The sequence below is a fragment of the Tachyglossus aculeatus genome, chromosome 5, assembly GCF_015852505.1.
Source record: "Tachyglossus aculeatus isolate mTacAcu1 chromosome 5, mTacAcu1.pri, whole genome shotgun sequence".
Taxonomy (NCBI): domain Eukaryota; kingdom Metazoa; phylum Chordata; class Mammalia; order Monotremata; family Tachyglossidae; genus Tachyglossus; species Tachyglossus aculeatus.
In genome coordinates this window covers 87,075,827-87,089,325 of record NC_052070.1, presented here as the reverse complement: position 1 = coordinate 87,089,325, position 13,499 = coordinate 87,075,827, and the positions used below count along the sequence as shown (strand labels likewise).

The following is a 13,499-nucleotide window of genomic DNA, read 5'->3' as shown; positions in this document are numbered from 1 at the left end:
TCTACTAGTGTGAAGTGACTAAAATGATCTCTCAGCTTGAACAGAACCCCCTCTCCGTACCCCTCCCCCGAAAAAAGCCAAGGAATCCAGTGATTCCTAGGGCCTAATTCAGGAGAAATGAAGCGGCAGAGGACCTTGAGATGGCCAGTTCCCCATGAGGCTGGGATAGCCTCCCAGGAGAGGCAACTGGAAGGCTGGAAGACCCATTTGTGTGAGTGCCACAGGGTGACCGAATGATCTGGGGAAAAGGATGGACTGGGGCTGGGCGGATTCATGTTCCAAGCACCTGGAAAGGCCTTGGATCTCTTTTCCAGCTGTGCCCACGACCGTTTCCCAGAGCGGAGCCCAGAGCCTGAGCGGGAACCTTGCAAGCTAGCACCACGGGGAGCTGGGGGTGGGGGGATTCATCGGGAAAGGACGGAGGGTTCAGAATCTTCCGACTCTATTGTAGAATTCCCGGGCTAGGATGAGGCTTGAGAGGTCATCGTGTCCATCCCTCTGCCTCTAGGCAGGGTCATTCCATCAAGACAGCAGGAATCCATCCTTTTGCAAGACTGCCCAAGACTGCCTTAGCCTCTCCCTGTGTCTAAGAACCCTTCAGGAGGTTACATTTTGAGCTCACTGTTTGCTTTCTTGGTCCCCTCTGGTTTGGGAGCCTATTATGAGCCCTGGAATCCTTGGCTTGGCCCCTACCCTCTCATGTGGGAGAGCCTGGGCTCTGAATAGCTACACAAAGAGGTGATCAGCAAGAGAGAAACAGGGCAAAACTTGTATCTACCCCCAGCTCTTAGAACAGTAGTTGACACATATTAAGTGCTTAACAAATACAGCAGCGTGGCTCAGTGGAAAGAGCCCGGGCTTTGGAGTCAGAGGGCATGGGTTCAAATCCCGGCTCCGCCAATTATCAGCTGTGTGACTTTGGGCAAGTCACTTCGCTTCTCTGGGCCTCAGTGACCTCATCTGGAAAATGAGGATGAAGACTGTGAGCCCCCCGTGGGACAACCTGATCACCTTGTAACCTCCCCAGTGCTTAGAACAGTGCTTTGCGCATAGTAAGCGCTTAATAAATGCCATCATTAAATACCATCAAAAAAAATTTTAGAAAGACAGTTTCCCTCCTCCCTGCCTTTTCAAGGGACCAGTTCCCACCTTTCTCAGTCTTCTCTTAAAAATAATACTAATAATCATGGTATTTGTTAAGCGCTTACTCTGTGCCAAGCACTGTTGTAAGCACTGGGGTAGACACAAGATAGGTTGTCCCAACTGGGGCTCACAGTCTTAATCTCCATTTTCCAGATGAGGTAACTGAGACCCAGAGGGGTGAAGTGACTCACCCAAGGTCACACAGCAGAGCACTGGAGGAGCTGGATTAGAACCCGTGACCTTCCAACTCCCAGGCCCCTGCTGTGTCCATTACGCCGTGACTTCTCGGGGGAATCGGGATGAAGGCTCCCCGGGTTGAGATAGGAGGAGGCAGAGGAGGATGGACACAGAGAGCTTCCCTTTTCCCTTTTTATGGTGTCCAGGGGGATCTGCCTCTAACCAAGGGAATGCTGACACGCTTTCTTTCTCTGACCCAAGACACACGAAGCCCGGGACTTCCCCAAAAATGGCCCTCACCAACACTCTATCATCATCAATCGTATTTATTGAGCGCTTACTATGTGCAGAGCACTGTACTAAGCGCTTGGGAAGTACAAATTGGCAACGCATAGAGACAGTCCCTACCCAACAGTGGGCTCACAGTCTAATCTGACAGGCGGCTGTCCTAGATGGGGCTCATTAAGGTTGATTTACCACCTAGTGAGCCTCGGTCCTGGGAAAATAATAATAATAATAATGATGGTATTTGTTAAGTGCTTACCATGTGCAAAGCACTGTTCTAAGCGCTGGGGAGATTAAAAGGTGATCAGGTTGTCCCACGGGGGGCTCCCAGTCTTCATCCCCGTTTCACAGATGAGGTAACAGAGGCACAGAGAATAATAATAATAATAATGATGGCATTTGTTAAGTGCTTACCATGTGCAAAGCACTGTTCTAAGCACTGGGGAGATTAAAAGGTGATCAGGTTGTCCCACGGGGGGCTCCCAGTCTTAATCCCCGTTTCACAGTAGAGGTAACAGAAGCACAGAGAATAATAATAATAATAATAATAATAATAATGATTGTATTTGTTAAGCGCTTACTATGTGCAAAGCAATGTTCTAAGCGCTGGGGAGATTAAAAGGTGATCAGGTTGTCCCACGGGGGGCTCCCAGTCTTCATCCCCATTTCACAGATGAGGTAACTGAGGCACAGAGAATAATAATAATAATAATAATAATAATAATGACATTTGTTAAGTGCTTACTATGTGCAAAACACTGTTCTAAGCACTGGTGGGGATATAAGGTGATCAGGTTGTCCCACGGGGAGCTCCCAGTCTTAATCCCCATTTCACAGATGAGGTAACTGAGGCACAGAGAATAATAATAATAATAATAATAATAATAATAATGACATTTGTTAAGTGCTTACTATGTGCAAAACACTGTTCTAAGCACTGGTGGGGATATAAGGTGATCAGGTTGTCCCACGGGGGGCTCCCAGTCTTAATCCCCCTTTTCCAGATGAGGTAACTGAGACTCAGAGAAGTGAAGTGACTTGCCCAAAGTCACACAGCTGACAGTTGGCGGAGCCGGGATTTGAACCCATGACCTCTGACTCCAAAGCGCGGGCTCTTTCCACTGAGCCACGCCGCTTCTCTTCAGGCTTCACCGACAGAAAGCAGCCCCCTCTCTAAATGGCAGTCAGCTCAGCAAGGTCCCCATTCTGGCCTCAGCCTCCAGTCCGCCCTTCATTTCACGGCCCTTTTTTTAATGGTATTTGTGAAGTGCTTACTATACGCCAGGCACTGTACTAAGCACTGAGGTAGGCACCAAATAATCAGGTTGGACACAGTCCGTGTCCCACATGAGGTTCACCGTTTCAATTCCCATTTTACAGGTGAGGTAACTGAGGCACAGAGAAGTCAGGTGACCTGCCCAACATCGCGTAGTGGGCAAGCGACAGAGCTGGGATCAGAACCCCGGTCCTTCTTACTCCCGGGTCCATATTCCACCCACTAGGCCAGGCTACTTCCTCCGCCGATGTCCGCACCCTTCGTGAAAGTCCTTCAAGTCCACCAGCGCCCGTCTTTCTCACCTTGTATCCCCATTCCTGGAGTTGGGAATTCCTGGTCTTCCTCCAGGGCCTGAGTCCTGAGGGGGTGGGACTCACAGATCATCATCGATCGTATTTATTGAGCGCTTACTGTGTGCAGAGCACTGTACTAAGCGCTTGGGAAGTACAAGTTGGCAACATGTAGAGATGGTCCGCAGGGTTTTCCCGAGATAATTGAGTCTTCAGCTCCCAGGGTCCCACTCATTAAGGGCATCCCCAGGTATTAACGGGATTTTCTGAGTGTTTGTGTCCAGGGTCTTCCCAAGCCAGGGTGTAACTCACCAATCCTCTGTTTTCTCCTCTTGAATACAAAGGGTAAACAGTCTTCCAGCGTGGCTCGGTGGAAAGAGCCCGGGCTTTGGAGTCAGAGGTCATGGGTTCAAATCCCGGCTCCGCCAACTGTCAGCTGTGTGACTTTGGACAAGTCACTTCACTTCTCTGGGCCTCAGTGACCTCATCTGTGAAATGGGGATGAAGACTGTGAGCCCCCCGTGGGACAGCCTGATCACCTTGTAACCTCCCCAGTGCTTAGAACAGTGCTTTGCACATAGTAAGCGCTTAATAAATGCCATCATTATTATTATTATTATATAGCGTGGCTCAGTGGAAAAAGCCCGGGCTTGGGAGCCAGAGGTCATGGGTTCAAATCCCGGCTCCGCCAACTGTCAGCTGTGTGACTTTGGACAAGTCACTTCACTTCTCTGGGCCTCAGTGACCTCATCTGTGAAATGGGGATTAAGACTGTGAGCCCCCCGTGGGACAGCCTGATCACCTTGTAACCTCCCCAGCGCTTAGAACAGTGGTTTGCACATAGTAAGTGCTTAATAAATGCTATCATTATTATTATTCCCCAAGCGCCCCCACATGTAGTGTGGCTCAGTGGAAAAAGCCCGGGCTTGGGAGCCAGAGGTCATGGGTTCAAATCCCGGCCCTACCACTTGTCAGCTGTGTGACTTTGGGCATGTCAATTAACTTCTCTGGGCCTCAGTGACCTCATCTGTAAAATGGGGATTAAGACTGTGAGCCCCCCATGGGACAACCTGATCACCTTGTAACCTCCCCAGCGCTTAGAACAGTGCTTTGCACATAGTAAGTGCTTAATAAATGCTATCATTATTATTATTCCCCAAGCGCCCCCACATGTAGTGTGGCTCAGTGGAAAAAGCCCGGGCTTGGGAGCCAGAGGTCATGGGTTCAAATCCCGGCTCCGCCAACTGTCAGCTGTGTGACTTTGGACAAGTCACTTCACTTCTCTGGGCCTCAGTGACCTCATCTGTGAAATGGGGATTAAGACTGTGAGCCCCCTGTGGGACAGCCTGATCACCTTGTAACCTCCCCAGCGCTTAGAACAGTGGTTTGCACATAGTAAGTGCTTAATAAATGCTATCATTATTATTATTCCCCAAGCGCCCCCACATGTAGTGTGGCTCAGTGGAAAAAGCCCGGGCTTGGGAGCCAGAGGTCATGGGTTCTAATCCCGGCTCTGCCACTTGTCAGCTGTGTGACTTTGGGCAAGTCACTTCACTTCTCTGGGCCTCAGTGACCTCATCTGTAAAATGGGGATGAAGACTGTGAGCCCCCTGTGGGACCACCTGATCACCTTGTAACCTCCCCAGCGCTTAGAACAGTGCTTTGCACATAGTAAGCACTTAATAAATGCTATCATTATTATTATTATCCCCCAAGCGCCCCCGCATATAGCGTGGCTCAGTGGAAAAAGCCTGGACTTGGGAGCCAGGGGTTCTAATCCTGGCTCCGCCACTTGTCAGCTGTGTGATTTTGGGCAAGTCACTTCACTTCTCTGGGCCTCAGTGGCCTCATCTGTAAAATGGGGATTAAGACTGTGAGCCCAATGTGGGACAACCTGATTACCTTGTATCCCCCCCAGCACTTAGAACAGTGCTTGGCACACTGTAAGCGCTTAACAAATGCCATTATTATTATTATTATTATTATTATTATTATTATTATTATTATTATACCCCTCCACTCTGCCCCCCGCCCCACCATCCTCAGTCCGAACAGACCACTCCTCTCTCCCTCCTTCCTCATCTGGTCTGGCTCCTCCCAAGCCAAGTCCCTACCCATTCTTTGCTCCTGTCTTTGGGGCTTGTGCTAACCCCCGGGAAGCTGGCAGGGAAGAAAGATGGTGATGTGCCCAAGCATGACGCATCACACAGGTGCGCTCTCCCCATGCACTGCTGAGATTCCTGAGGGGCTGCATTCACCAGCCTTGTTGAGGACACTGATCTCTGCAGCCTGATGGGCCATGAAGCAGTTGGGGTGAGGGGGGAGGAAAGAGAGGGGAGGGGGCCCATAAGCAGCCCCCCACCTGGCCCAAATCCAGACTAAGCCTGATCTTCTCACTCGCGCCTGCGTAAGGACTGACTTTTTTTTTTTATCCCCTCCACCTCTCTCTCAATATCAGTCAACCAGTCAATGGCATTTATCAAATGCGACTGACTTTTTTTATCCCCTCCACCTCTCTCTCAATATCAGTCAACCAGTCAATGGCATTTATCAAATGCGACTGACTTCTTTTTTATCCCCTCCACCTCTCTCTCAATATCAGTCAACCAGTCAATGGCATTTATCAAATGCAACTGACTTCTTTTTTATCCCCTCCACCTCTCTCTCAATATCAGTCAACCAGTCAATGGCATTTATCAAATGCGACTGACTTTTTTTTTTAATCCCCTCCACCTCTCTCTCAATATCAGTCAACCAGTCAACGGCATTTATCAAATGCTTACTGCGTGCCGAGCACTGTAACCGGTGCTTGGGGAGAGTACAAAATAAAGAAACGGGACACACATTCCCAGTCCTCCAGGTTGCTTACAGCCCATCCCTCTCACACTCTCTCCCCTGCTGCTCCCCTCTCCTCACTTCCACTGTGATCCATATGAACATGTGGACAACCTAAAGGCATTGTGGAATGGCTGCTAGCTCTCTTCCTCCCTTCAAGGCCCTACTGAGAGCTCACCTCCTCCAGGAGGCCTTCCCAGACTGAGCCCCTTCCTTCCTCTCCCCCTCGTCCCCCTCTCCATCCCCCCCATCTTACCTCCTTCCCTTCCCCACAGCACCTGTATATATGTATATATGTTTGTACATATTTATTGCTCTATTTATTTATTTATTTTACTTGTACTTATCTATTCTATTTATTTTATTTTGTTAGTATGTTTGGTTTTGTTCTCTGTCTCCCCCTTCTAGACTGTGAGCCCACTGTTGGGTAGGGACTGTCTCTATATGTTGCCAGCTTGTACTTCCCAAGCGCTTAGTTCAGTGCTCTGCACACAGTAAGCACTCAATAAATATGATTGATTGATTGATTGACCTGAGACTATCCTCGCCACTGCAGCTGCTCTTGGCCTGTGTACCCTTCCTCTCAGCCCAGGTAGGGAGACTGGAGGTGGTGAAGTGACAGTAATGGAACAGGGGACCAAGGGGTGAACGGAGGATCTGGACCCCCTCTCCTTTACACTTCAACACCACACATATAGTGCACTTAGTACCACATATACATTCGCTTACACACATCAACTCACAGTTACAATCACACGTTCACTGACAATTCCACACTGACCCATATTTGTTCACACCCTCATAAACATGCTCACCAATACAAAAAAGTCACCCATTTACCCACATATATACACACGCTCACGTTTCACTAGATCACATATACTTATTGACCCGCCATTTCCTCGCACTTTCACTCTCATTCATTCAATCATATTTATTGAGTGCTTACTGTGTGCAGAGCACTGTAATAATAATAATAATAATAATAATAATATTGGCATTTGTTAAGCGCTTACTATGTGCAGAGCACTGTTCTAAGTGCTTGGGGAGGATACAAGCTGATCAAGTTGTCTCATGTGGGGCTCACTGTACTAAACACTCCCAACAATACACCAGAATCCCTTCCCCATTCACCTCTGTACTCAGCGATTAGATGGTCTATGACCAGAATTCCCCCTAGTCTTCGGCTCTTTTCAAAATAATAACCATGATGATGGCTTTCGTTAAGTCCTTACTATATGCCAAGCACTAGACTAAATGTAGATACAAGATAATCAGGTCTCATATGGGGTTCACAGTCTAAGTAGGAGGGAGAAAAGGATTGAATCTCTATTTTGCAGGTGAGGGCACTGAGGCCCAGAGAAGTGAAGTGACTTCCCCAAGGTCACCCAGCAGGCATCTGGTAGAGCTGGGATTAGAACTCAGGTCCTCTGACTCCCTGGACGGTTCTCTTTCCATGTGGCCACGCTACTTCTTCTAGGCCCCCTGCTTCTCTACTATCTTCTGGGCTCCTTTTATTAAGGGGAAGCCTGTGGTCTCCACACCCTCCCCTCACTAGCCCCCCACCCAGTTCTGCTAGATCTTGCCTGCCTCACTGCTTCTCTTCCTCCTCCTCTTGGTCTTCCTCCTCCTCCTCCTCTTCCTCCTCCTCACTGCTAAGGGAAAGGGAGACACAGGGGAGTGGAAGGGGGTGGGAAGGGGCATCCCTTGGGATGGGGGCCCTCAGGAAGCAGAACTGAAGCCTCCACAGGCAACTGGCCGTAAAAAGCTAGGCCACTGCATCTGGAATAGATTAGCTCCAGATGCACAGGAGGGGAGGGAGAAGGAGAGAGAGGGAAAAGGGAGGGAAGGGAGGTTGAGGTGGAGGGAGACAAGGCAAGAGCAGCAGCAGCATTTGGGGCTCTGGTGGCCAGAGCGACCATCAGCAAGGAATACTACTATCATCATCATCATCATCAATCATATTTATTGAGCACTTACTATGTGCAGAGCACCGTACTAAGCGCTTGGGAAGTACAAATTGGCAACGTATAGAGACAGTCCCTACCCAACAGTGGGCTCACAGTCTAAAAGTACTACTACTACTAATAATAATTGTGATATTTGTTAAGCCTTTACTGTGTGCCAGGCTCTATCCTAAGCACTGGGGTGGATATAAGCAAATCAGGTTGGAGACAGTCCCTGTCCTGCACGGGGCTCATAGTCTTAATCCCCATTTTACAGAGGAGGTAACCGAGGCACAAAGAAGTGAAATGATTTGCCCAAGGCCACACAGCGGACAAGTGGCGGAGCTGGGGGCAGCAGTCACGACCTTGGGCAAGTCACGTCACTTCTCTGGGCCTCAGTTCCCTCATCTGTAAAGTGGGGATTAAGACTGTGAGCCCCCCGTGGGACAACCTGATCACCTTGTAACCTCCCCAGCGCTTAGAACAGTGCCTTGCACATAGGAAGCGCTTAATAAATGCTATCATTATTATTATTATGACCTTCTGACCTCAAGGCCCGTACGCCGTGATCTCTCTGGAGGAGCCTTTCTCCCCAGCCCAGCCTGTCACATGATTCCCCACTCCCTTGGCTCACCAGCGCTTAGAACAGTGCTCAGCGCTTAGAACAGTGCTCGGCACATAGTAAGCGCTTAACAAATGCCATTATTATTATTATTACCTGGGCAGCACCCTTGGCTCCTGTTCAGGGTCAGCTTTCCGGGTGCGCTTGCTGACCGTGGAAGGAGCCTGGAGGTGGTTGGAGGGTGTCCATCACTCTTGCAGTCCCCCAGAACGTGGGTTTGACGGTGGGTCATTCTTCTCGGGTCCAGAGGGGAGTTGTGCCTAACTGCAGGGAGTGAGGGCACAGGTTTCTGTAGGCAGTTTCTTTTTTTCTTATTATTTTTTAATTGTATTGGGTAAACACTTACTTGGGTGCCGGGCACTGTACTAAGTGCTGGGGTAGCTACCAGATAATCAGGTCAGACACAACCCCTGTTCCACATAGAGTTTATAGTCTTAATTCCCATTTTACAGATGAGGCACAGAGAAGTTAAATGACTCGCCCAAAGTCACCCAGCGGACAAGTGGCAGAGCCAGGATTAGAACCCAGGTCCTCTGAGTTTCAGGCCAGTGCTCTTTCCACCAGGCTGCACTGCTTCTGCTTGGGAGAGCCGCATATCTCTCTCTGGCCGCTTCCAGCGTGGCTCAGTGGAAAGAGCCCGGGCTTTGGAGTCGGAGGTCATGGGTTCAAATCCCGGCTCCGCCAACTGTCAGCTGTGTGATTTTGGGCAAGTCACTTCACTTCTATGTGCCTCAGTTCCCTCATCTGTAAAACGGGGATGAAGACTGTGAGCCCCCCGTGGGACAACCTGATCACCTTGTAACCTCCCCAGTGCTTAGAACAGTGCTTTGTACATAGTAAGCGCCTAACAAATGCCATTATTATTATTATTATTATTCCAAAGAACTCAGGAGCCCCGAACATAGACCCCTAGACCCCAGGTTCCGGAGGAGGCATGGGGTAGGCTTTCATTCTCTAGAGCTGAGGGGTTTGGCTTTTAAGGTTGGGGTGGTTCATGCGCGTGACGAAAGGGTCAGGGAGGGACCAGACAGCAGGCCACGTGGCTGGGGAACCTGTTCTTTTATTAAATTATGTAAAGAGTTTTAAAAGATATGATCCAATTGTAAAACAGGTCCCACCAGCCATAGGAGGTGGATTCCGGCTCACCCACCCTGTTTTCTGCCTCTTCGCCGTCTGTCAGGTTGGAACTCTTGGTTGGAAAGGCCATTTGCTCCCGCGCTGCCCTCTCCGCAATCAGCTTTCCTGCTTTCTCCTCCGGTGACCTCCCCACTTCCTTCCTTGTGCACCGCTCGGCCACCTTGGCTCCTTCTTGTTCGGCCACCGGACGCTGCCTGGTTAGCTGCCCTGTCTGAGTGACCTCAGCCCCCTTTGGCAAGAGGATCCGGCCTTCCTTCTCCTCCTCCTTCTCCTCCCTCTCCTCCTCCTCTTCCTCCCCCAGGGGCCATCCCTGCCTCCCGGCCTGCTGGGGAGAGTCCCTTGGTTGGACGTGGCTCGCCGGGGCGGTCCTGGCGGCATCAGTGAAGGAGACCTGGACTGCTGCATCAACTTGTCGGAGAAAGGCCTGCCGGGTCTGCCTGTTTGAGTTCTGATTCCTCCTCCCCTTCCTGTGGGAGCGAGTCTGGCCCCGAGCCCGGGGCCACGAAGTGTCACTGGCCTGCCTCCTGCCAGCCGCTTGCTTCCGGGCAGGTTTCCTTCTTGGGCCCGGGGTCCTCTTGGGTCTTGGCACGGAGGGCCCTGACCGCCTCCTGGGCTCGGCCAGGTCTGTGGTCTCTGAGGGCCCGCCGCAACGGGGCCCGTTTGGTGAGGCGGGGGCGGCGAGGCCTCCGTCTTGGCCGGCCGCGGGAGCCCGCTGCCTGCCTCGTGTCGTGTCTCGGGTTCTGTCTCTTCCCTGGATGTAGATGGTGGGAGGGGGGTGGGAACGGGACCCCCATCGCTGGAGATGAGCCCCACTGGTACCGTCACGGGACAGGCGCCCGGTTGCTCGCCCGGGCTTGCCGTGATGGCCTGTGGAAGCCTGGTCTCGGGCATATGGACACCCGGGGGGGCGGTGGACAGAGGCGTGGCAGGAGAGGGGGCAGCAGGAGCAGCAGGAGGGGACGTGACAGCGGCCGTGGAAGGAGGGAGGGTGGAGGTGGCAACCGGAGGGTGGGCAGCAGCAGCCTAAGGAGGCAGAGCGCCGGTGGTCGGAGGGGAGGTGTGGGGGGCAGGAAACGGCACGGTGTTCGTGACCCTCGACTATAAACTGGGCCATAGAGTAGGTGACTCCAATCTTCCTGGCAAATTGTCTTGGGGAGAGGCCTAGCTTACCCCAGGGGTTGGGGGCCTCATCCGTCATCCTGGCCATCCTTCGGGCTGCCCCATGGCATGGTGTCCTCAGTGCAGGATGGCAGGAGGGCGGTAGGAGGGGAGCAACATCAACGACTGTGACATCACAAGGTCCAGTGAGGTCACAGACCAGGCTATTTTCAGCGGATTTAGGGACTCGACTCCCTCGGTTTCACCCCAGAGCCGGCTGGGGGCTGCTCAGGGAGCCATGAGACTGAGAGGCAATCGAGGAAGGGACGGAGGGAGAAAGGAAAGGAGGGAGGGAGGAAAGGGGAAAGAGATTGCTGAGGAAGTCCTCCTGGTCTCTCCTCCTTGGGATCTCTCCCCTGGGATTCGGTCTTTGAGAGTGACTTCCTGAGGTAAAGGGGATGGATGTGGTTTCCGATCCGGTCTCCGATCGACGTTCCCCACCGGACGTGGGGAGTGAGGTCAGTGTCTGGCCCAGGGCCTAAGCCTCCCCCGACCTAGGGAGCTGGGACAGCCAGAGAAGGGGAGGGGCAGAGGTTGGGCCCTGGGTCTCCCAGGGAGCTGGAGGGCCAGGGGGCCAGGGCGCCAGGGGGCCTGGACTGGAATGTTTACCCTGTGGCTGGAGTGTCTGGGTTTACCTCTTTACCACCCAAGAGGAAGAGAGGCCTTAGCCGCATCCTGGGCCTCGGGACCTGGAACAGAAATCCCAGGCCCGAATGAGGTCACCGGATCGTCCCAGACGTTGTTTGGGGAAGGAGCAATCCTAAAGTTTATCTTCTGCTTTTGTCTCCCTTCCTCTCTAATGACTGTGGCCGGGGCTATCACCTCTCTTAACCCCCAACCCCCTTCTCCAAGAGACTCGAGGAGCCGGGATGGGAAAACCCAGCAGGGAAGACAAAATCTGCCTCTCATTCTTTCGCAACCTCTCAGGGACAAAATCTTGTCGACGCAGTAAGTGCTTAATAAATGCGACTGAACTGTGATTGAAACCCCACCTGGAGAGTGGGGAAGCAGGGAACTGGTGGGGAGTGTGGGTATCTGTGTGTGTGTGCACACGCGTGTGTGCATTTGTGTGAAGTTAACGCCCTCAGGCAGCCCAGGGGTGAAGCAGAGGCAGCCAGCAAAACCAGGTGTCCTGGCTCCCGGCCTGCAGCCAACATACACACAACCCGAGCCTGCAGTGACAGCACATCTGGAATCGGCCAGCTCACCAGCGCACACGGAAGAGAGGGGCACGTCTGGCCCAGCCGCCAGCCACACGGGTTGTAACACTTTCGGTTTATTGGCCGGGGGCCCCCAGGATGGCTGACCCTTCCCCCCAACCCCCGCGCCTCCCCCTCCACGTGTTTCCCCCCTCTTGGCCTCCCCTTCTGCTTCTTCCACCAGGTGGGTGACACTCGGCCCACGGCTCTCGGGAGGGAAACTGGAAACCAAATCCAGGGTGGGTGAGCTGGGGGTGCGGAGGGGGTTGTGGGTGCATTACATTGAGGATTATGCCGTTGACTATACAGAATACAAGGTGGAGGGAGAGGGCGGCAGGAGGAGCCGATAACACAACCCGTTCTCCTACCGTCCGGAGAACAGCGAGGCTTCAAGTGTTTCAAGGAAGTCCATCTGCCCGCGTCTCCTGGGGTGGCTGGGAGAAGGGGGGCCGGGACAGGAGAGGAGGATAACACGGGACAGTGGGGATGAACGCGTCCGGTTCCCTCCTGTCCCGGGTACCTCGGAGGGGTCAGAGCTGCCCGCTCTGGAGGCCAGGAGGCCCGGGTGGACGAGGGGCTCTTCTCCCCCCCTCGAGTCTGCGTGGCTACTGGGGGGGGTCGTCCGGCGAACGAGGGGAGCAGGCCCCCCGGGGCCCGGGTGGTGGGGCAGGTCACTTCCTGCTGTGCAGCGTGTCCTGGAATTTGGTGCTGGTGTAGCGCAGATGAAACCCTTTCTTGTTGATCGTGTCATCGGAGTGGAATTTCACCAAGACCGAGTCACCGGCCGAGTAGACTTCCTCGGGGGGCTGGAGGAAGATGGCGGGGACTGGGGTTAGGGAGGTAGGGCGGGGGGTTCCCTCCTTCCCTCTCCTCCCCCTGCTCTGTTCAGGGCGTCCACAACCTGGGGTTGCTACCTGAGGCTCTGAGGGACTCAGCTCTCCCGGCTCCTACCTCACTGTCTCTATATGTTGCCAATTTGTACTTCCCAAGCGCTTAGTACAGTGCTCTGCACATAGTAAGCGCTCAATAAATACGATTGATGATGATGATGATGATGATGATCTCCCACTCCAGCCCAGCCAGCACACTTTGCTCCTGTAGCGCCAGCTTACTCACGGTGCCCCGATCTTATCTATTTTGCTGCCAACCTCTTTCCCACATCCTACCCCGAGCCTGGAACTCCCTCCCCCTGCATATTAGCCAGACCACCACTCTCCTCACCTTCAATAATAATAATAATAATAATAACGGTATTTATTGAGTGCTTACTATGTGCAAAGTACTGTTCTAAGCGCTGGGGATTAGGTTGTCCCACAGGGGGTTTACAGTCTTAATCCCCGTTTTACAGATGAGGTAACTGAGGCCCAGAGAAGTGAAGTGACTCGCCCAAAGTCACACAGCTGACATTTGGCGGAGCCGGGATTTGAACCC

The 13,499-nt window shown here is 52.6% G+C and overlaps 1 protein-coding gene across 1 annotated transcript in view; it reads right to left on the bottom strand.

Moving 5' to 3' along the window:
* Positions 1-12,203: 12,203 nt before the first annotated feature.
* Positions 12,204-13,499, bottom strand: part of BMP1 (bone morphogenetic protein 1) — a 41,599-nt gene continuing 40,303 nt past the window's right edge. Inside the window, exon 20 of the mRNA XM_038746366.1 lies at positions 12,204-12,874. Coding sequence (XP_038602294.1) covers positions 12,740-12,874 — 135 coding nt within the window. The 3' untranslated portion in view covers positions 12,204-12,739. The remainder of the gene's footprint in view (positions 12,875-13,499) is intronic.